This window comes from Polyodon spathula, chromosome 10 (assembly GCF_017654505.1).
Source record: "Polyodon spathula isolate WHYD16114869_AA chromosome 10, ASM1765450v1, whole genome shotgun sequence".
NCBI lineage: Eukaryota > Metazoa > Chordata > Actinopteri > Acipenseriformes > Polyodontidae > Polyodon > Polyodon spathula.
The window spans coordinates 34,031,506-34,057,165 of NC_054543.1; the positions used below are offsets into that span (position 1 = coordinate 34,031,506).

At 34.9% G+C, this 25,660-nt stretch overlaps 1 protein-coding gene across 1 annotated transcript in view; it reads right to left on the reverse strand.

Moving 5' to 3' along the window:
* Window positions 1-25,660, reverse strand: part of LOC121322169 (collagen alpha-2(V) chain-like) — a 61,586-nt gene that overhangs the window by 21,581 nt on the left and 14,345 nt on the right. Inside the window, 19 exon segments of the mRNA XM_041261742.1 lie at window positions 230-274; window positions 414-512; window positions 1,485-1,538; window positions 1,977-2,021; window positions 3,421-3,474; window positions 4,111-4,155; window positions 4,267-4,320; window positions 4,686-4,739; window positions 4,920-4,973; window positions 7,234-7,287; window positions 10,890-10,943; window positions 11,244-11,288; window positions 11,402-11,485; window positions 13,381-13,476; window positions 14,519-14,572; window positions 15,925-15,957; window positions 16,583-16,615; window positions 17,222-17,235; window positions 18,816-19,064. Coding sequence (XP_041117676.1) covers window positions 230-274; window positions 414-512; window positions 1,485-1,538; window positions 1,977-2,021; window positions 3,421-3,474; window positions 4,111-4,155; window positions 4,267-4,320; window positions 4,686-4,739; window positions 4,920-4,973; window positions 7,234-7,287; window positions 10,890-10,943; window positions 11,244-11,288; window positions 11,402-11,485; window positions 13,381-13,476; window positions 14,519-14,572; window positions 15,925-15,957; window positions 16,583-16,615; window positions 17,222-17,235; window positions 18,816-19,064 — 1,220 coding nt within the window.

Consider the following 25,660-nt stretch of genomic DNA (forward strand, 5'->3'; position numbering starts at 1 on the left):
TTTTTATTCTCCAAAACATAATTCAAACATTTGGGGGAGCCTAATTAAACATCATGTGCCTGTGTGCGTACATCAGACCGATATTAAACCAATCTACCACTAATGTAGAGCATTCTAAAAACATTTCCATTAGAATTATACTGCTATAAAGATGGATTTGTGACCATTTCCACATTAATACATCAAATAATAATCTTTTTAATACATATTTGCTTGTTTCTTTTCTTACCACTGGACCTTTAGCACCAGGGCCAGCATCTGTCCCAGCAGGACCCTACAAGTTGAGAAAAGTATCTTGTAAATACAAAAAGTAACCAGAATTAAACAAGAAATAAAAGTAGTTTTCATTAAAAAAAACAAACAAACAATAAAACAAAAAATTCAAAGAAAAAAAAAAAACTATCAATGCATACTTGTAGACCAGAAGTTCCAATGTTGCCTTGACGTCCTGTTTCACCCCGAGGGCCTTGAGGCCCTGCAGGTCCTCGAACTCCAGTAGCCCCAGGTCCACCCTATATAAAAATGGGACACAAATATCTTCAAGCTTTCAAACAGATAACATTCTAATAAAATAGTAACCACATAGTCTGTATTCTATCAGGATGGGCTGGCATTAGAAACAAATTCAAATTGTGAAAGTGTTTTGGTTGTCACAGTTTTAACGGAAAAGCTTAACACATGTAAAGCCACTGGCCTGGATTTGTGCAGTTTCCTTATTAAATTCCTTATACAGATCCTATATAGCAGAGGATTTCCATTCAACTTAGCATACAGTTGGGATGTTGAATGAACTATGGAATGCATTGTTTGAGCTCTGCATAAATTATTTCCTCTTTGTTCACTCATTTATATCTTTCCTTGTTGGTAATGCTTTAAAACACAAACTACTGTATTATATGTTTACATTAAATAATACCCCCAATTAGATGGAAACTATTTTAGTGGTAACTCACTGCTTTGCAATGAAGCCATCGACCAAAATGCAAAACCAACCATTGTTAATCTTTTTGATGACTCCATTTTGTTGTATCTAAATTGTGTTCCTTCGCAATCTCAATCAAATGTTAGTGTAGTGTTCTGAATTTCAGTTAGGAACAATTAAAATGTATATTTAAATGCAATTGTTAGAGATTAACAACATTTAAATAAAATAATGCTGGAGAAGATGAATACTGTTCCAAGCAAAAGCTAGACAAACTGATTGGAGCAGGGCATGAAGAGCATTAACAGTAGCAGTAGCAGTGTACATACAGAGGGGGGACCTAAAACATGATCAACACCTCCTAATGTGTTCTTTTACTACCAACACACTACTTTTTTGTTTTGTTTATTTATTTTTCTATAAGATCAGAATCTATGACTAATACATACCGGTACAATCAGGAAGTAGCAGTGAGATTGTGTTATTTGTTTCAAACAAAGATAACCAAGCCAGACAAAAATCCTCAATTTATAATAACTAGTAAAGGGAAGACATTGTTTACCTTTGTTCCTGGAGGACCTGGGAAACCTGGGGGGCCACTTATACCAACAGAACCCTTAAAGGACAGACGTGTTGTCAGAACATTTAGCAATGCCCAAATGTTTGAACTAGAAATCAACATTGTATGCACACACTTAAAAAAGGTGCTTGTTTACCTGAATTATGTAGAAAACAAAGTACAGTAGTATACATTTATCATTCAGGAAATAAAAAGCAAAAACCTTTATGCACTCTCACAAATAAAATAGTTTATTTCTATAATATAAACTTGTTCTTTCTAAATAATGATTTAATTTAAAACCCTTCTCACAATTTAACAAAAGTGTTAGACTTGTAATATTAAATATAGAGTATAAATATAATCTTATCCAAGAAAAATGCTAAAGCAAAAGTAATGACCATAAAAGATGTTCTTCACCCGCTTCCACTTCAGACTTCTTCGGTGGATGAAGTCTCTATATATTTTAAAAGTTCTAAATATAAGTGTTCTTACCATGGGACCTGTTTTACCAACGTTTCCTTGAGAACCACGTCTACCCTGAGCAAAAGATAAATACATTAATAAAAATAACTGTTTGCTTTTTAAATGTTTTATAAATCCATAATTTTTACTTAATGCAACATGTTATATTTGTATTTCTATCAGACTAGTTCTGGTCATTGTATGCTTAGACCTACCTTTGTTATTTGTATTTGTATCATACCATGTTTGTGGTAAAATCTTTATAATTAAACTGTAATAACACCAGCAGTTACAAACACAAACATTAATGTCGATAACTACATTGCACATACACATAATGAATGATTATAGTACAATGACTACTTCCATTTTTATTTTATTTTGTAGATACATCTGTTACAGAGTAGCTACAAAGCCAATTTGAGGTGTATTAGTTACAATTAGATGTGTATCACAGAAACTCTGTAAGATGCTTAATTATAATGGTATTAATATAATACACCATAATGTAATATTTATTTAACCCAAACAATGCATGTAAAATGCATGACCCTGGAGACACAGTACAGATCAAATTTTGGTACTGTAGGTCTCCAAAATAATAACAGGGATGTGTAATTTGGGACATCTCATTATGCATTCTGATCAAGGCCCAAACTCAAACATGGAACATGTTCAATCTTGATTTGTAATACATCTGTAGAAATTGCATGATAATCACCTTTTTTAAACCTCCAGTATCTACGGCATAAGGTAAACTACTTTGTCAATGATAATCCAGTATTTTCTTGATATATCATTGTAAATTAGACTGGTGAAAAATTTCTTCTCTGAACATGAGATGACTGGCATACATTTCTGTGTAATGGAAACTGCTGGTCAGCATCAGAACAGTGAACTGGCTTTCTCTGCTGATATAGACTTACATGTAAATGTCAACAATTGATGGTTTATATATTTATGATATGTTTATTTGTCCTTGTGACGTGGCTGGTATCGGCAAGGAGACTCAGAGACCAGAAACATTGCAGTTAAGCACTCACACACATTTATTTACATTACATCACAACAGCACTGCATCGCTCCTTCATCTTCATCACTACCTCCGCTAACACCCGTGATCACCCTTTAAATACACCTGTGGCCACATCCCCACATGTTTTTGCAGGGAAGAATTGTGTCCATACGTATTCTTTATGTTTATGGTGAGGTATTTAGCAGCTAAAGCACTGGGTTTCAGTGTAGAACAATACAATTAGAAGTGTATCACAGAAACTCTGCAGAGACCAAATAAGAACTGGAAGCCCAAATAAGAATTAATATCTAAGATGGTCGATCTTGACAATGGCCTCAATTGTGCACCACAGAAGGGTCACATAGCTTTCAACTGTGATCTATGAATGCTTGAACAACTGTAAAATTGATTCAATGGATTACATTAGTTTTTAAGGGAAAAACGAAACAACATTCTTACTGTGGCTCCTGATGGTCCAAACCGTCCTCTCTCTCCTGGAATTCCTCTTGGACCCTAAACAGTATGAAATTAATAAGAAATGCAGCTTGTGAATTATTTGACATACAACTGTATCAAATCAAAAGAGCTAACATTTGTTTTCCATGTAACACTGGGTATAAAATGTACACATTTTACATAAATAATACAATTTTATTGCAATGAAAATAAGATTGTATTGCAATTTTGGAATCACATACACAAATACACTTCAAGTTCTACAAATAGTTAACTATAAAAATAGTTTGAGTCAGTAGAATATGAAAAAAAGTGTGGTCACGGTTTATGTGGGCAGGGTCGGTTGGAAGTGGGCATGGTCACGTGGAAAGCAAACTGGGCTAAAACCAGAAGTCATTTAAAACATGTACTATTGGTCAGAAACACATTTTTTTTTACACATGTTTTTTGTCCCTGCCCACAATGATTTTCCATGCCTATTTTAGCTTTGTTTCTGAATCCACCACACCCCTAAAAATAGTATTACTACAGTACAATGACATTAATGAGTTAATTTAAATTATTTCTTTCTTTCCAGTACTGCTGCCTATGCCAAAAACAGTGAGTTAAAGTAATATTAATAAGGCATGGCATATATATATTTTCTATTTCTATATATTACCATTTCTGTAATATTGTAAATTGTATACATACCTCTGGACCTACTGGACCCATTTGACCAGCTGGGCCAGGTTCACCCTAAACAGTAAGAAAATATCTGTTAAGTCTGGACAATGCATTTGGGCATAGCGATTGCATATCAATGTAGTTCTGAATGTAAAATTACATTAAGTGAAATGAAAACAGTACCTTTGACCCAACAGCTCCACGCTCCCCTTTTGGGCCAATTGTTCCAGGATGTCCCTGTAAAACACAAAACATGGTGTAATTAGTTGTATGTAAATAATTTTTTACAGACATGTTAGAAGACTTGTGAACAAAATCAAAGAAGTGATCAGCTCAATGATCATTACTGAGAAATTATGAAATAGTAAATTATATTATATGTATATGAATATGATTACACAGGACAGGGAGAAGTATTGATACACATTCTAAATAAACCAGTTACCTATTATAAGATATCCAAAACATGTTCTTAACTTGCTTGTATAGGAATATAATATACTGTATATGTTTGTGTGCAGTAAAATCGGGTTAGTATTATTCAGGTTGCCTGGTTTATAGAAAGTTCAGATCTATATTGATTGGAAAATATTGATACTTACCCTGTGCCCCTTTATACCTGCGAGACCAGGTGCCCCGGGAAAACCTCTTCCACCCTAAAACAGAAATGTTGCATGAATATAAAGTGGTCTGTCGTACATGTACCTACAGAACAACTGTGATATTAGATAAGCTCTTTTATTATGTAGATGTACTCGTGAACATATGTTACACATGTTATAGTTCACCAAAAGTAAAAAAAACAGCAGCAACACTAGGGCTTAATCCAACTTTACCGCAGATCCAGGAAACCCAGTTTCTCCTGGCTGACCAGGCTTCCCAGGTTCTCCCTGAAATACAGATGACATCATGAAAATCATGCATTATGAGAACTCCTTGGCAAGATTTGTTTTAGAAATCAAAGATGTTGCTAATAACAATGGCAATACTTTTATAGATTGTTTGCAGCTTAAGTTGGACATATCACTGTATCACATCACATAACGAGTACATAATGACTGTTACTATTTTGGAGAGCATATTAGCAGCCACAATGTATAACCTGTGACTGTAAAATAGGTGTTACAAACAATGTCTGTTATAAACAAAAACAATCAATAATGCATCTATATATTTGTTATACAGGATCTAAACGCTATTAGTTAGTTATTGCCAATAATAACAGACAATAGCAAAATATATACAGTATATATATATATATATATATATATATATATATATATATATATATATATACACACACACACACACACACACACACACACACACATAGTAGTCCGTTGCGTATCCACCTGTGTTGACCAGAGTAGAGTGACCACCCATCCCTAATTGGCCCCGGGCTAAATGCTCTATCATGTGACATTTTACACTCACATCACATGACCACATGTTCCCCAACATCCTGACAATGATCTGCTTTGGTGACAGCAAAAAAAATACTTTTTGTTTAGATTTGCCAATTGTAATGCATTATTGCGTTAAGCACATTTTCTATAACAAGCATCTCCCCCCTCCTTGCATGCTTGCTCGCTCTACAGTGGAACAGTAAAAAAAAATGTATTTATATATCTTCATTCAGAATTGAACACAATATTCTAGATGAGGTATTACTAATGCATTGTAAAGTTTTGTTGGCCTTTTTTTATAGCTTCCAACATCGTCTAGATGAAGACATTTCTGAGTCAACATAAACTACTACATCTTTTTCATAGGTTCCTTCTTCTATTTCAGTATCTCCAATATTTATAATGTACATTTGTATTGCCTGCATGCAGTACCTTACACTTTTCTATATTAAATGTCATTTGCCTTCTGTCTGCCCAGATCATTCTAAATGATGGTGTTTCCTCACTATACCAGAATCTAAGTCACTAAAGTAGATTAGGAAGATCAGAGGGCATAATACTGATCCCTCTGGTACGCCACTGTTTACCTTGCTCCATTTTGAGGTTTCTCCTCTAATCAGTGCTTTCTGTTTTCTACATGTTAACCACTCCCTAATCCACGTGCATGCAGTTTCTTGCATCCCTACTGTGTTCTGTTTGAGAATTAATCTTTTATGCAGGACTTTGTCAAAAACTTTCTGAAAATCTAAATAAACAATGTCATATGCTTTGCAATTATCCATTGTTGATGTTGCATCCTCAAAAGAAATCCAGCAGGTTAGACATGATCTCCCTTTTTATTCACCATACTGACTGTCTCCCAGGATACTGCTGCCGTATAGGTAATTTTCCATTTTGGATCTTATTATAGTTTCCATATGTTTACATATAATAAAAGTCAGGCTTATTGGTCTGTAGTTACCTGGTTCGGTTTTGTCCCCCTTTTTGTGGATCCCTATTATGTTTGCAATTTTCCAGTCTGTCGGTATAACCCATGTCTCAAGAGACAGTTGCATGATCTTGGTTAGTGGCTTGTAAATAAGTCATTTTCTTCTTTGAGTACTATTGGGAGGATCTCATCCGGCCCAGGGGATTTGTTTATTTTATGAGCTCCTAGTCCCTTTAACACTTCTGCCTCTGTTATGCTAAAGTTATTTAAAACTAGATAGGAACAGGTCGACATGTGGGGCACGTTGTCCATATCATCCTTTGTAAAAACTTGTGAAAAGTAATAATTCAATATATTTGCTATATTTTTCTTTTCATCAATGATATTGCCATTTGTATCTCTGAGACATTTTACTTCCTCCTTGAATGTTCTTTTGCTGTTGTAATATTGGAAAAACTTTTTGGAATTTGTTTTAGGCCCCTTGTCAAAGCTCATTTTGATTTCTCTCTTGGCCTTTCCAACTTCCTTTTTGACTTGCGTTTGCAAGTTCATTACCCCTGCAGGCGAACATGATTTCACTTAACAGCTCAGAAATGAAGCCGTTACACTAGTAATGTGTATTCTATAAACTTTTATTCCATGTTTATTACTATAAAAATATGTTATGACAAATGTATACAGGGTTTACAATCTGACAACTGACAGATTGTAAACCTTCTATCAATATGTTATAACATTTTTTTTTTACAACTAACTGCTGCCTCCCCACTTCAACATGCTGCACATCTAAGTGATCTGGTTCCACCATCTACTTACATCTTCACCTGGTTTTCCAGACGGACCCTCAGGACCCCTAGCACCAACTGGACCCTAAAACATAAAAAGGTTACATGAGATGATGTCTATCTTATCTTCAAGATAAAAATGAATTAGGTTTCAATGTAGTTGTGTGAGGATTTATTAAACAGGTAACTGCTATTTGTCAGGTACAGTATCCTTATTTTATTTAAAATTTTGTAGTCTCCTGATATATATATATATTATATATCTATATATATATATATATATATATATTATAGATATATATAATATATATTATATATATATATATATATATATATAATATGGTGTCATCATACTCAGGTTGACCAAACAATACGGTACAGGACAAAAAACAATGTTAATTATGCCTGTGCTGGTATGTTAGCAGGATCGTATTGTGATGACCCAAAAGGCAATATGACTCCTGCCAATTTTCCCTTATGTAAGGAGTGGTGCAAAAGTTGATATTTGTCACTGGTGATATGGTTATTATGCCTGAGTTCACTGTTGCTAGAGGACTGTCAGTGCACCTGCCAAGTTGGTTGACATGGATTATGCCCAACTCACTTTCAAGGAATTATAAGGCCAAGCCAATTCTCACTGCAGAATTCTTCAAGTAAGATAAAACAGTGAGACTTTGTGGGGACTACAAGGTTACAATGAATCATTGTATAGAACTAGAAACATATCCATTACCCAATATGGAGGACTTGTTTGCCACTTTGGCAGGCGGAAGGTTCTTTAGTGAGTTGAACTTATGCTTTCCATATCAGCAGTGGGAATCAGAACCAGAGTCCGAAAAATATCTCACCGTAAACACCCACAAAGGACTTTACAGATATTGTCTCTTGGCCTATGGAGTGTCTACAGCACCAGCAATTTTCCAGCACATGATGGACCAGATTCTGCACAGGTTGGACTGTGTATGCTTTATGTACGATATCTTGGTCACAGCACCAACAGTGGAAGAGCATCTGACAATCCTGGACAAGGTCATGTCGAGACTGCAGCAGTACAGAGTGAGAGTGAAGCTAGCCAAATTTCTACCATATTCTGATGAGTACTTGGGCTATCAGATTGATGCTCAGGGCCTATACCCAACTGACAGCAAAGTAGAAGCTATTGTCAATGCACTGGCGCCAATGAATGTGTCGTTCAATGAATGAATGAGCTAAGATCATTCTTGGGCCTGTTGAACTATTATGGATGTTTCCTGGCAAACTTGTCCATATTGTTGCAACCACTACACAATTTTCTGCAAACAGAGGTGAAATGGAATTGGTTACCACAGTGTGAAGAAGCATTACAGTCATGCAAGCAAAAACTTCTAAACAGCAAGTCGCTAGCACGCTATGACCCAGCAAAACCATTGAGATTGGCATGTGACACATCCCCTATAGTGTGGGCGCAGAAATCTCTCATGTGCTACCATCAAATGAGGAACACCCAATCACTTTTGCTTCAAAAACCCTGTCACTGACTGAAAGAAATTATGCTCAGATTGAGAAGGAAGCCTTGAGCATACTTTTCAGGATTAAGAAGTTTCATAAATACTTGTATGATTGGAAATTTGGCTTGCTAACTGATCACAAGCCTCTCCTGGCCATTCTGGGGCCAAAGTCAGCAATACACTTGCACCACTAAGGATGCAGTGATGGGCCCTGGTTTTGTTGTCTACGACTATGACATTGAATACAGGCATTCTCAGGATCATTCAAATATGGATGCTCTGTCGAGACTGCCATTTAAGGAGGTGACAAAAAAGGAAGACGATGAGGCAGTTTTCCAACTTTAATACATTGAGGAGCTACCCACTGCTTCAAGGGATGTAGCACAGGAAACAAGATGGGATCCAGTCCTCTCAAAAGTCTTGGATTTCACCCTCAATGGTTGGCCCAACTTCATGCGTCGACCTTTTTTTGACAAGAAGGACCTTTTGTCCACAGATCAAGGCTGTGTTCTGTGGGGTGCCTGAATGCTGAGGTTACTTTTTGATTTACATGAGAGTCATCCTGGCATCTCTCGGATGAAGGCACTGGCCTGGGGATATCTCTGGTGGCCAGAACTTGTGCAGTTGTGAAATCAACCTGCAACTGCACTTCTGCATCTTTGGTCCTGGGCTCCCACACCTTGCGAGCAGATCTATGTTGACTATGCTGATGCGGACAAACATCATTTCATAGTAGTGAACGATGTCCACTTCAAATTGATCGAAGTGCTTCCCATCAAAGTAACAACTACAGAAAGGGCTGTGAGTCTTTTAAGACATCTGTTTTCATCTTTTGGACTACCATGGGAGACAGTGTCGACAATGGTCCCCATGTTTCTTTACAAGAGTTCAAATTCCATCTAGCATCAAATGTTGCAGCCTAGTGAGCTGTACAAACATTCAAGAAAGCCTGGATGAAACAAAGTTCTCAGTCAATACCTATAACTCAAAGGTTGGCTGTAACAGAGCGAACACATGGTGAACTGTTCCTAAAACGTCAACCCTGTTCCTGTTTCGCATTACTCAAGTAGGACTTGTCCAATACCATAGCAAAACATCAACTGCAACAACAGAGGGGGCATCACAAGTTGATCAATCTAGTTTGGAGTTTCCAAACGGGGGAGACAGTTCGTGACTTCAGATATCCCAAGTCTGGATTCCTGGCATGGTGATGAAGAAAAGGGGACCTTTGAGTTATGAAGTACATGTGGGACATTGACTTATTCCTGTACATGTGGATCACCTGTTACTTTTAAACCTTCCAGTACCTGTGACTTTTCAAACCTTCAACAGAAGATGTCTCTCCAGAAGAGGATAGTGATACGGAGGATTTTGCTCCTGCTCATGAAAATCCAGCAGAAACTGTGTCAAATAATGTAGAAACTTATGTGTCACCAGCAGCAGTTTCTCCAGCCTGGAAATACCCCATAAGGCCACGAAGAGCACCAAGGAGACTTAATCTTTAAGTCGGGACTTGAACCTGTGTCTATTTTAATTGGATTGTTACCTGTTGTGTTGTTTAGTTGGTAACAAGTTCTACCTGCAGGGCAGAGTAATCCCCTGAACTTCTTCCTGGTACAAAACAGTCTACTTCGGCCCTGAAGTTAGGCAGGGTTAACCCTTTGCAGTCCATTTAATTAGTGCTTGTCAGGAGCGTCAGGTCCAATTTATTTTCACATGCATTGTTTATAATATATTTTTTCAGAGTAAAACAGGTTTAAAAGTCAATGATTCTCAAAAGAACACTCAGTACTGTATCTACAACCAAGCCCCACCCCCTCTTCGCTGTATTTTTGACATACCTATTTATAGATATGCATACTGATAAATCCTCTCCTGATCACTTGTTTTATCACCAAACTCCTCAATAATGTGATCCAAGTCATTATTTTATATATAAATACTTACTACAGAAGTACTCTGTAAAGGAGTGGGGGGGGGTGTTCAGTAAAGAAATGAAGATAGCATAAGTAAGCATCTTTGTGTCTGAGTCCATCTGTGAGCTTGAAGATTATTACACTGGAAGTAATTTTTTGTTTTTGGTACTTCAGTTTTCAGAGAGACCTACTTTCAAAGAGTGTCTTTACATTTTTTTTTTCTCAAAAATAATGTTATTTGAGACTAGAGTAAAACCAAAAACCAAAAAATAAAAAAAAAATACCATTGATCCTGGATCCCCAACTTCTCCTGGTGCACCTTGTGGACCTGGAGGACCCTAAAAAGGCAAGAAAAATATTACATTACCTGCAAATGCTTTGTAATAATAAAAAAAATAACTCCAGAACGAAGAAAAAGTTGCATATAAACACCAATTATATAAATGCCACATTAGAGGCATCGGTACCTTGAACAAAGTAAATTACTATGTCCTGTATTCACTGAACAAACAGTGAAACGAACAAATGAAAACCATCCTTGTGAGTTCCAAAACATACTATTGATTCGCTCAGCTAATCATAGATAGCCCACCTGAATGTTCCACATTTGAAATTTAGTAGAATAATAAAACACTTACAGGTGGGCCTGTAACCCCTGGAGGCCCCCTTGCTCCTGCTGGACCCTAAAACAAAGGAGGAACATACATTTTAATTCATGATGAGTATAAGAATGATGAGTATAAGCAATAAGATACTGAAAAATAAACTAATAATTGTGTTTCTTGGTTCCTATTACCATTGATCCAGGCACCATTCCGAGCTGGCCGCTGACTCCTGATTTCTCATCAGCTCCTCCCATCATTTGAGGTGAAAATTGGTTCTAAACAATACATTAAATTAATATAACATTCATTTTAGTTTCAATAAAACAAAATTTAAAAAAAATGTAAAAATAAAAAAAAAATAAAAACGTTTGAAATGTAAAGATTCATACAGAGACTGCCATGGTCAATGATATTGATGCAATTGTTGAAGTGACTACAGGCCAAAACTAACCATAGACTTTCACAATTTAAATGCACCTAGTTTGTAAAATTGTAGATTTCTGAAAGCCACAAGTCATTTGGCCAAGACATTTCAAGAGTTAAATCTTGTTAAGAGATTTAAGATTTAGTTAAATATTTAGCTAAATCTTAAATCTTGCAATTTGATTTATAACATATCTGAATATACACATTTAAAAAAATATATATGTATTTATAAATATGAGGAAGAATACAAGATTGCATTTAAATCTGAGCACAAATACAAGATTTAATTTAAATCTGATTAAAAAATAAACATTTAAGATAAATCAGGAAAAAAGTTTTTTTTTTTTTTTAAACATATGGCGCTCCATATATTAAAGAACATCGTAAAAGGCTTTATTGATTAAGCTACACAAAGAGATCTTCTTGCTAAAGGGATTTCAGTATTTTTATCAGCGACAGTCTGAAGGTGTGTATATGTTGACTATACATATTGTATTTATAATGTAGTTTTATAAACAAATTTATAAATAGATTAAAATATTCTATGTACACAGTGAACACTGTTGTGAAATGCCAGATTTTTTTTGACACATTTTGTAATGAGATTTCAAGCTCATTTAAAAAAACAGGAAGTGTATTTTTTTTCAGATGATGATGATTCTTCGATTTGTTCCATGAAATGTATACATTTTCACCTAAAGTACAATGTTAATCGAGCCACAATAACACTGGCTTACACCCTAGGTGTACCATGGTTTAAATGCACATATCATAAATATTACAGTATAAATAGTAAAATTATTGCTTGAGGACTTGCAATTCTAGAAAAAAATGTATTGTATTGTGGATGGGAGAAGTGGATTTAACCATAGTCAGTTTGACCGTTTATTTCTGGACTTATTTCTGATTTAAGTACATATCTGAACTAATCTTTTGGATTCATTCTTGAGCACACAGTATGCAGGGCAATATGTGAACTATTGACTGGAGCAACATTCAAGCACCCAGCACAAAGGAAAGAATATTGAGCCTTTGGCCAGTGGACTTTAACTGAACCCAGCACAAAAGGCATCTACAGGATCATAAATAGATCAGAGCATCCAATCAAAATTTATGGAGGAAATGACAACTGGAGACAGCTGAAGGAAGTAATCATTAGATGATGTATTCATGCAATGCAGGGTGAGGCAATCCATTGTCCAATACAATGGAAGACAGTTGTGGGGTTAATGTATAGGTCTTCATGTAGCCAGGTAGATCTGCATAGCCTGGGCTGAGACTGAGACAGAAGAGTTGATGTACTATGTCAGAATGAAATGTTGAACCTATACTGGATGTTTGGAAGCAATAGGATTCCACTTGTACTGAAGTTAAATGCTTGATTGGGAAATACACACACACACACACACACACACACACACATATACACTTAAGGGATGAGTGTTTACTTGTGCCATGTCAATGTCTATGTTAAATTGTTACCTCACAAACCTTTTCCTCTATGTACCATTATGATTATTATGTAATAAACTGCTGCGATACTTTAAACCTACCTTGTGGTTGAGGGTGTTTTGTATGTTCATTGTAATTCCTCAATCTTATACATGTCATTAATTAAAAATTATTATAAAGAGGTCTCAACTAACATGAGTGAATATTCAGAGTATAGACTATATAAGAAATTGTCAATACCTGCTTCAGTTTAAGTCATATTAGGATAATATGAAGCACATCAGATACGTACCCCCCCAGAGTGTGTGGGGTGGCCAATGGGGCCAGGTTCTCCAGGCCTCCCAGGAACACCAGGCTCACCATCATAGCCAGGGGGACCTCGAGGACCCTAAAGAAGTCATTTTTAAATTAATGAAGCCAAGCCAATATAATCCCTGCCAAATGTGTCAATAATGCTTACTGCTCAGTGCATTGTACTGTCTATCTAATTACCATAAGCCATTAAGTAAGAACTAATCATATAAAGGGCTATGTTTTCTTATTGGTTTAGAATTGTCTTGTATCATGTAATGCACAATAACATTTTCATGATATGTATAAGAAAGTATTACCAATTATTTCTTTACTTGGCTATATTTTGTAACTTCTTATTTTGTTTACCAGTTAACATGGTATGGTATGTGATGGTATGGGCTGTGAAAAAAAAAAAAAAAGCTGCAATAAAACCCCTTAATGGTCATATGAGGCAATGTTGCATCAATGGGTATTAACTGCTCAAATAGTATACAAATGGTATAATGCAGCATGTTCCACAGGACCACTCAACACCCCTTGAGGGGTGGAATTCTTCAATTCACCTGTGACAGTTTTTTTGTTCACAGAACTCAACCAAGATTTTATAACCTCATTTAATAATATCACCATCATGCACCGTAACACATATCTATTCAAACATATGTCTTTTTAAAAGATCAGAAATGTATCAGGACCCCCCCCCAACACGGTGAGGGTAAATGTTGGTTTAGCCATTATCTAGCCATTGAATGTCATCATATTTAATGAACGATTTTGAAACAATCTGAGGATATCCATGCTAAGGTCCATTAGATGATCAGCTGTTATTGGCATTAATACAGTTACATGTAAATGTTACCCAAAGTATAATGAAGCTCTTACTTTACTAGCACTGTTACAACAATGTGTTTTTTTTTTCGCAACACATTTGTGTGGTTGCATGTCTGTATTAGATTCACACTTACACATATTTAATGTATCTGATTGTAAACATTTCTTTGAGTAACTTTATTATCTTTTTGCACTTTTAATCATTCAGCCAACATGGTTCCATGAAAACTTGTATTTATAGTGCCAGGAAGGATAAGCTGTACTGTGACCTAAGAAATAAATCAATGTGATATTCTGAAGCATACCGGCCTTCCTTTGTATCCTTGTTCACCTCGGGGTCCCTGTGAACCTGGTGGGCCCTAAGAGAAAAAAATGAATACATTAATGTAAAAAATAATATTAAAAAATATATATTTTAAATAATACATGGTACTGCTACAACTACTACTACTAATAATAATAATAATATAATAAATAATATAATAATAATAATAATAATAATAATAATTATAATCCAACTGTGCATTATAAAGTATATTATTTGTTATAATATATGCTGACATAACAAGCATTGTTTATTTTTAACAAATGAAGGACAAGTGTTGAGAATACATTGCAAAACAGAATTAAAAAAAATGTTTCTTACAAAGGTTATGTCGCTTCTTATTTTTCTGGTGGTAGAGTTTGTTTTAAAAAATGTAGGTTAGCTATTTTAGCAACCTTATTATACACAGTCAACCTTATCATACACAGGTCTTTCATATACCTATACCACTATAGGTCTCGTGCCTCCACTATGTACACTAAGACAATAAAACACAGAAGTTTATAGCAAAATAATTGTTCATACCAATTATTTATTATTATATTATTATATTATTATTTTATTATTATTATTATTATTATTAGTACTATATTATTATTATTATATAGTAAACAAGTAAATATATGAATAATTAGATATTAGATTTATAATGATTTATTCAGCAGCAGTCAAACCAAAAAGCAGATGTACTGTAAAGCTATGTTTTCAAAAACATTTTCCTTTTCTTGAATTCATAAATCTTTCACTTTCCCTCATATTACTGTATTGTTCTCTGTTAAGTGAACTCGCTTCAGTAGTGATTTTGAATTTGAATGAAAGAATTTAAGGACCATATTTGATTTGATTTTATTGTTTATCTGTTTTAAGTTAGCCCCTGGTTACAGTTTCCATAAAGTCATGGATGTGATACTTCTTTAGGGAGAACAAGACTGTAGTTATACATCTGCCCACCAGGGGCCATGTGTTCTCTTGTCATTTTTTTTTTTTAAACAAGAAATTTAAATGAAAGCATTTGGCAAATAGATGGCATTGTGGACTAATTTACAACCACATAAAGTGTAAACAAGAAGGAGAATAATCTTATTTGGACTTTCATGTTATAGTGTACATAACTGTTTTCTTATCAGCTGCTATCAGTGTAGACTAGGGTTTATATTATTATTTTGAATGGAAGAATTTAGGACCCATATTCTTATTCTTATTCTTATTCTTCTTATTATTATTAAAGCCTCCATTTTGTATTATAGACATTTTTTTATTATCTTTTAGCCGGTTAAAAGACGTTCAAGTCGCTATACAGTACTGTATATAGGTTCATGCTTGTATTAAACAATTATTCAGATTACTATAAATTACATACAGAATATATTATAAAATAGTGCTTACCATTGGGCCTGGGCGACCTGTTATACCTATTACCTGTGTGTGAAATAAAATATCCAAACATAAATAATGTATACAACATTTGTGTTCATATGTATTACACCAAAACTTTGTTTAGTTTAAAAACAATATTGCACTTTCATGTCAATGAATTCTACACTGTATACATTTACAGAGAAAAGGCAAGTTTTAAGTTTACTATTGCTTATGGCTGGTTTCTCAAACCCCATTCAGCACTAATCTTGGACTAGCTTATCTGAGACAACATTAGGGCATCCAAGATTATTGCTAATGAAGGTCTTAGAGTGTATGCAATAGTTTAACTTAACAGATTTATTTCAACACTTATTTCAACACTAAATTCATTCAGTGCTTTATTTAACTGAATAATGTATTGCTTTCTTATTGTGCACACGTTCAGCATTTCATTTGATCAGAGCAGGAGTTTAAATACCAGGAGCCACATTGTCTTAGTCTTTACACACACCACCTTTTTTTGTTGTTTTTCTTTTACTATCATGAGCCTAGGCCAGGGGCGCTCTCTCCCTTACCAAATTAAAGCCTTGTGTAAAATCAACATTACTGTAAGTGTTAAACATATTTGTAAACGAGGAAGCTCAACCATTAAACAAACCTAAACTGTTATTTACAGTATACTTACATAAGGGACTTGTCCTGGTTCTCCTTTCTGGCCCTGGAAAGGGAACAAAAAAGCAACGTCTTTTTTTTTTTTTTTATCATTTGGTATCCAGTCAATTTTAATAATTCTGCTATGAACAGGCCATTTTTTTTTAATTCATTAATTTAAAAAAAAAACATTTCAGAAATGTAATGAGCTCTGCTATTTAGTCCCACTTTTTAGAGGAGTGGAGACTTCATAAAACTAGAGCATGTAAATGGAAATGTAGATTAAGCGCAGGTCATAACATTTCCTTTACTGCTGCATCGTTATGCTATTGCTGCAGCTAATACAAATTCCACAGAATAGATATATACAGAAATGCTAATGCAAATGTATCAGTCCAAGACTATGCATCAATTATAAAACATTGATTTAACTTGTGGTTGGTTAGCAAGTTATGGAGTTTTTAACATACCAAAAATTTACCTGCTCAGACCTGCAAAGACAGAAGTTGTTTCTTGCTAGTTTTATACTTTTGAAATGTTTTCATTCCTTTCAGAAATTGCACTTATTGCTCAATAGTTTAATATTCTTTATTTGTATTTATTGAAAGAATAACACCCCCACCCCCCCGTCCTGTCCTTCCCTCTGGCCATATGCCCATGAGTATATGCTTACCTTATATCCTCTACCTATGGAATAAAAGTTACAAAAAAGTTGAATCAGATAAGTTATGGAATTCTATTTTATAACAGTGAAATGAATATCAGTAGAAACAGAATAGACTTCACAAACCTGGAATAAGCAGGTGGTAGAAGGGTAAAAGGCATTTAAATGAGTTACTGTAATATCAGTAGAAATGGAAAAGACCCAGTGACTATATTGTCTTTCTTTTTTGGATTGTCCTTGCTTAGCTAAAACTTTGTGACATCTATATCACCTTTGAGAATAGCACATCCTCAACCCTGGTTTGTGTTTCTGTGCTGTTCCCCTCTTATTTAACTTTACACTATCATTTTTATGAGTGTGATTTCCAAACATGTATGGTCCTGTCTCAAGAATATATATATATATATATCCAGGGGATAAAAACTTTAAAAGTTGGTCAATGGATTTTGTTGTTGTTGTTTTTTTTTTTTTTGTATTTTTCTGTCTGGTTCCCAAGATATACATAAAATTTACAAGATGGAATACATATAAAATCTGACAGAGAGACATGAAATACATGCTGCATATTTAAGAAGGAACAGAACAACCCTATTTTTTTTAGAACTATATATACTCAATTAACTTGCAGTTTTAGCTTTAACATTTGTTCAGCTGCTGTGCTGTTTGGCATCTTTACTAAAAGATTTGTGGACCAGAAAATAACACAGCCAAAATTCACTAAGACCTTAGGGATGGCTGTCATTTTAAAATGTAAATTTTAAGTAAAATCATCAAAACATTATTTTCTTTGGTGTCCAAAGCACAGTATTGTAAAATATTTACTTTAGAAAGTAATATTATAATGATTCAAACTCAGCAGCATTGGTGTACATTCCCAATCTCTCCATTGCTCAGTTACAACCTGGATTTACAAGAAAAATAAATAAATAAAAAAATAAAATAAATAATCACCCTTTGAATGTGAATTTCAGATTACCCACCTAATGACATCATTAAATATGCAGAAAAGACAAATGTCTGAAATGTGAGCCTATGTACAGTAAAAACCCCACAAGGAAGCATGCATTATCATGACACACAGCAAACACTTTCCAGCAATCGCAATGTACACATTCCAAATATAATACTGTATTATATCAGATGACATGCCACTTACAGGTCAATGGCAGTCCCAGCACAGTACCGTAATGCATTTTTTATAATGACAGATCTCTTTCCTGTTCTGGCAATGTGCAAATAGTTATTGCAATGGACAATGGAATCATTGTAAAGGGGCTTCATCATAGATAATCACATAGCTAACACAGGTAAATCAAATGCTTTATACTAATAACATTATTACAGGGAAATATAAATAATTTACAGTGTATATACAAATATTATTATCCTGGAAGTAATATAATGAATCTAAAAATTAAAACAAGATCAAGTTTTGTTTTAGGCTATTTCAAGTCACAAAAAACAGAGTACGTATCAATATTTTTCCAGCATTATTCCAAACATTAACTTGTTTGATAAAATGAGCAATGAGTTTAGGTATTGTATGGCCTGCCACATGTTTAGCACTTTCTTATTTGAAAGGTACTCTGAAGAGTATATTTACCAGCGCTGCCTTCATTGCCACCGCCTCCCCTGCCTCCATCGCCTCTATCGCCACCCTCTCCATCTTGACATATTGGACAACATTCTCCAAAAGGTATTACAGGTTTTTCACAGTTCAGAATCTCCTCACATTGAATCTCGTCACAGAGAATAGTTCCACTGTCACAAACACAGATTTGGCATGGCTGTGGTTTCCATATATCTCTATTTGTGTAGGTCTGACCATCCTTTGAACAACCCAGTTCATCGCCTGTAAAGCAAACAGAAAAAAAAGGAGCATATGATGAGAATTGCTGTTGCTCTTGAAGACCCCTTGGCAAAGTTATTTATTGTAGTAAAGACATGTAGATCTATACATAGTATGGCAAATTGCATTCAAACTACACAATATACACAATGGATTTACAATATATGACATTCCATTCATTTGCATATTACTAAACTTAACTTAAATGTCATTGTGTTTATATAGTATGATTGTTAATAAAGTGCTTGGGTTTAGAAATAACTTTTAACATGAGTTAATATTTCAGACCAATCCAGCAGAAATTACAGTATATATTTATAAAACAGCAGTCATCTTTACAGTTTTATATCAATACCAAGAGAGAAGGTTAAGTAAGGCCTACAATACTAAAATATACATTTAAATTAACAATTTATGAAACTGCATATTTACTTGGAGCATAACAGAAAGAAAAGTAAATTTTCTTCCGGAAAATTCTTATTGAAAAAAGTAGGATCATATATGTTAAACTCAAATTTATTTAATCCCCCCCCCCCAAATGCTCACAATCCCTTAGACTCATTGTTCATTTTCTCTGTTTAGCTCAAGATGGAAGCATGGCCCCTAGTGGGTTCGTTTATAATGCATTCAACATATTCATATTACATACTACAAATGAATTAATTACAAACTGGTATGATGATTCTGAGTTGATGATGTACCAGTAGAGGGCAAGATCAATAGCCATACAAATAAAATAAAATAAAACTGTCCACCAGATGTTTCCCTGTATAGGAGCTTTGCACTATAAAACATTTTGAAGCTCTTTCAGACAGCCTAACAAACAAAAGCACACTATACTTGAACTTCCTCTTTATTCAAACATTCAGTGTACAATACAGTGATGTGCAGTACAATAATGGAAAAATAGTCATTTAAGGGACAAAACATACTAGTTTTTTTTTTAACACAAAAGAGGCTTAGTTAACTTCTGGTCAACTGTTCTCCTGATGCAAAGCCATCAAAGAAAAGAAAAAGAATGTAATATGAATCATTATGATTCAGCTAATGAGAATTATAGACATGAAGACCTCTGGAAATATGTTAAAATGGCATCAATACCACAGTCTGTTTATTCAGCCAATAGGGTACTTCTTAAACTGCCAATGCTTGTTAAGGCCATAAATTGTCACCTGGAAAGTACATTTTATTTTTCAAACTTAATAGAAAACAAATAAAGCCCTTTAAAGCAGTTAATGTCCATAAACTATACACATACAATTTGGATCTGGAACTAACATTAAACCCTGTTTTATTCTATGGAGTTAGTAAGTTAACATCTAGAAACTATGTGTAGCACTTATGTTGGAATATACTGAAATTGTTTTTGCAATGCTGTGACTCTTACAGCCACATTATTAAAATACAATACAATATAATTATTAGACATGTATACTGCGGCTTAGGCCTAGTGACATCTGCACAAGAGACCAAAGCAGTCATCTTCTATAAAAGAAAATTCGGGCATGCTACTCTCTGATCCCAATTCCTCTACAGTGCACAGCATGATAAACTTGTCATTACAGTCAAGTCTTGTTTTCAGTCTCAACTTGTTTTGTTCAGTGTTTTTGTTGTTTCAGTATTTTGGAATTCACTGGAAATTGGTCTTATTGTGTTTTAATATCTTGCATGAAAATGATAAAAACTTGTCCATACAAGTTATATGAAAAATAAATCATAGCAACTTGAGTCTAAGGAATAATAAAGTTCAGCCCTTGCATGATTTAAACTAGGTGTTTTAATTGATTTATGATTAACCGATTAATCACACCTGTAGGCTTTAATCGATTAAAAAATATTTGGACGATTTATCTTGTCTGCCTGAGTGCAGCATCAAAAAAATGCTATAGGGAACTTCCAAAGACCTTGGCAAAAGGACAGCTGGAAGGTATACACAATATTTTACAATACTGCAACTTACAACATTTGCTCATCAGTGCTTTCCTTTACAAAATAATGTCCTTACTTTCCACTTAATTAAAAAAAAGTAGCGTGTTACATTGTTTTTGGCATGTAGACAATAACCTGAATAGTTCCTGACTTTCAATAATTTTGCAGCATGAAGAGAAAATCATACAAATAAAGCGTTAGGTTACTTATCGTAACCCTAGGTCTCAGAAAGAAAAGACGACCAACAACATACTTATGGGATATGCCTGCCTATTGGTAGGTATTTACTGAGCTCTTTATATCAGAGCTGCCGATAGGCCCCTTCCTGTGATGACATCCTCAGTTCCGCCTACCGAGGGATCAAAATAGTTAGCCCACTGAAGCCATTTCTCTTTTTGCATTGTTCCTTTTCAACAACAACATACTTATGGGAAAGTATAAGAGAGCAGTCGCAAGGGAAACAGAATTGCAGCAAATGAGGGACGCGTCAGAACCCCAAAACCCAAGGTTAGCAGTGCGAGCATTCAACCTCAAGGAGCCTCGTACCTAATGAAGGCAAGGAAGGATCTATCACATTGAACCTAGAGAAAGTATGCTGTGTAGCCCAGCTAGCCGCAATACTGAAGAAGGTCCAAGATGTAGCCAACCCTCTGGTAGAATGCGCAGCTACCTTCCCAGGTCTAGGCAAGCCAGCACTATCATACGCAGTGGAGACTGTGTCACACAATCCAATGTGACAGTCGCTGCTTTGAGAGGGGCTGTCCTAGGGTCCGTATACCATGACAGACAAAGAGATGGTCAGAATGACACAGAGCTCTTGTCTTATTCACATAACACCTCAAAGCCTGCACCAGACAGAGGAAATTCAATCACCTATCCTCCTCCAAAGCAAACGGAGGTGGATGGAAAGACTCCAGCTCCACAGACTGATTCATGTGGAAGGGAGGAAAACAGGGTTTGTATGTAGTGACACCCTGCTGCCATCTTCCCAAATAAGCATTCAGGAGCTGTGCACCAACAGCACCTATAGCTCACTGACCCGCTTTGCGGAGGTGATAGCCAAGAGGAAGGCTGTCTTCATAAACAGATAGTCAACACAACCCTGTGTAGTGCATAACATCCACCGGGCTCACACACAGGCTCAAGTGGCTAAGCTCATGGTGTTGCACCAGGGTGCAACGCGGTGATAACCTGGTTTCGGAGCCGCATGTAGCACATACCGAAGTGGAGAACAGGCTTAAGGAGCTGTGATGTGTTAGACAGGAAGAAAAAATGTACTGCTTAAGCAGTAATAGAAAAAAAATATAGGCTTGCACACACATCAATTCAGCTATGGGAAAAACACAGTCACCACACCAGGTGCGCGCTGAGTAGGCGGGCTGAAACAAGTCGGCTGGTTCAACTCAACAGCAGGATGCAGCAGAGTTGGGTCATGGTGGAGAAATCACACCTTTTTTTTTTTAAACTTCAAGGCAGTAAAAGAAAACCACACAGACACAAACTCAACAGCAAAACTGTGAGGGTAAATAGAACAGGCACCATGGCAATGAGAGTGAACTGAATTGATTTGATTGCCCCATCTCAGAAGAGATTGCATCATTGGTGATGAGGCATCTGCATTAAAGTAGTCTGGCGTGTCAGGGTTAAAAAAAAAAAAAGACCACTAATGTAGATGTACAACAGAGAACAAAACTGTAATGTTATTACTCGGATTAAAAATCTAACACGTTATATTACCTCTTTACTGACAAAAGTAATATTGTTACAGTAAAGCATTCCTTAAGTAGCGAATTACCCCAACTCTGAACAGATGTGATCATTCAATAGAAAATGTCATGATTAAAACCTCTAATTTAAACAAGAAAACTGAAAGATTTTTTTTAACTTTTAGTTTTTGTATTTTTGTATTTTTTATTTTTTTATCCTAGTTTATCCCTAGGTGAAAACTAGAAATAAAGTGTGATTTATTTTTTCGGTTTACCACCATGAAAATGCAGAGTTAATATTTCTCTGCTAATTTTTACTTTACGTGAATGCAACTATTGCTTATCGTATTGTGATTGATGTACTGGCTTATAAAATATAGTATCTCAGTTCAATCCCACACAACTTTTAAGTGGTTGTAAAATGTGATAATCTTTCCAAAATCAAGGGCAGGCATTTGAACCATTGCTATCTGGGTTTATAGCCAATTGGTTCCAACTTGTTTTAGCAGGAATATATAAAGAACTCATATTTCAAAATGTAGAAATCGTTGTAATAACACTGTGTAACAAATTATACTGTAAATACAGTATAATCATAAATCTCGAAAAACTACTCACTTCTAAATATTTTGTAGTCATTTTTGTATTACTTTACTATAAATACATGTTAATTTGGATTCATATGTTGTTTTTTTCTGACTTTATGTGAACGAAAAGACATACATTTGCCCGTTTTCCCATTGGAAATAGTGATATTTTGAAATATCACTGTCCTGGTCACAAAAGCAAAGTTTGTGGGGAATAATAGCCATTTTCTATACTTCTGAGGCATAAGCAATTAGGAAATAACACTTACTACCCAGGAACAAAAATTGTGTTACATAGTGTAATATGCACTGGGGTAGTTTTATTACGATGAACTGCAGTTCACAAAAGCCTGTGGAGATATTGGCTTCAAAACTGCTAACTTCATCCAAAAAACAGTTGGATACCTAAACTTGATTAAATGTGACTGTGTCTGTAGGGCATCTTTAAAGGAAGAATATGATATTTGTGGTTTAGAATAAAACCCAGGATTTACAAAAAAATGTAATCCATAAATTACATAACAATTTGCAAGGAGATCAACTTAAATAGTTTTAAAAGTACAGTGAATTTGTTTGATTTGGCTAGCTTTTGAATGTATGGCAAAAGGAAGGTGAGGGACAATGACACTGGCTGCAATTAGGTGCTGTGCCAGCATGTGGTGTAGGCGGTTCCTGTTCTACTTTTGTAAACCCGCTAAATCATGATCTGAACATGTCAATCCCTATTCGTCCTGGGCCTCTGTAAAGCAGAATTGTGGTGTTTTGTGATTTGAAGTAATGTACACTGGTGGTTACATGTTTTAAATTTGCTAGCTGCTGTGACCATTTTTGCTGTACAAAATCATGTGCCCTAAGAAAAGAAAAAAGGTACTGTATGTGCATGTGGCAATTTTCTTAGTCAACACCCAATCTTAGTTCTATACATTTCATCTTGGGCAGTGGATTTCACAGTTCACTAGATTTTACCTGAGAGATATGAACTTCCTCTCTCGGGATGATGTAAGCATATTTTGAACACAATAACAGCATGTGCAGTACTTCAAAAAATATTTCCTTAGGTGTGTGTGTGTGTGTATATATATATATATATATATATATATATATATATATATATATATATATATATATATATATATATATTATGGTAAAAAATTTTTTCAAGTGTAAAAATTTGAGTGACCATGACATGTATTGTTAAGCTTTATCACAACACTCTGATCTCGTCTAGAATTACGCAAGCATTTAATTGTTATAGAAATCACCACACCATACTGATATGTATAAATTCATACAGAAAGCAGCATACAGAAATACTAAAACGGAAATGATTCCAGCATTTTTAAATTGAGCATTATTTAGTGTTTACTAGCTCTGGATAACAAAGTATTGCTGCTAGTCCTCTTTAACGACACAGTTTCCTTGTATGAATTTCAAAGTTAAGTTGGGAAACCTGTGATTAGTCCTGCCCTTTTTCTTTTACGGAATCAAGTGCTGTATAGATATTATCTGCTTCACATTTTAGCCAATGTACACTCATCATAGTTATAGAATATTGTAGTCAGTAGCATTTTACAATGTTAAAAAATAAACAATTATCATCATTAATCAGAGATCTACACCTAATGAGAGGAAGTACATATCTGTATATACAAGATATTATATACTATTTGTACTTTTACTTTTAAAAAATCACTTGGTAATATATCATTTTTATGCAGATCCTCTGGTATAGTTGAAAATCATCATACAGTATTTCAAAGTAAACAGTAAGGCTATGTACTACAGTAATTTGGGCATAATGTTTCTTGGATTTCAAAATAATAAGAGTATTCACAGTACAATATGCACTGCAAGGGGATTCTTTCTGATCCCACAGAAAATAGAAACAGTTGACCTTATCCCCAAAAAGGTTTCTCAACATAGTGAGCCAGAAGTGTGCAGCGTTGAGATGAAATTGCTGATAACAGGTTGCGTGCATCTGTAGTGATTATATGTTCACATCTTCCACTCAGTCAGCAATAAACTGAAAGGATGTAATTTCTGAAGAGTGCAGCTATTGCTTACTTCTTTCATGTGTGGGAAATGAGGTAGTAGAACGCAGCAGGTTCTGTTTCTTGTAAAATTACATTAATGGCCACAAGAGGGCTCACTCATCAGAACATATCGCATAACACTGCAGCTCATAATGCACAGTATGTTTTAGGAGAATAGATGCCATCCAGAGTTACTGGAAAGCTTCTATGAACATTTATTTTTAAAATCCCATTTAAAAGTATATTGAATACTAGGCATAGCGCCTTGTTAATTTTTAATTCACTTTTTTGTTTGTTTTACATATCGTGTTTTTTAATTTTTTTAATTTATTTATTTTTATTTG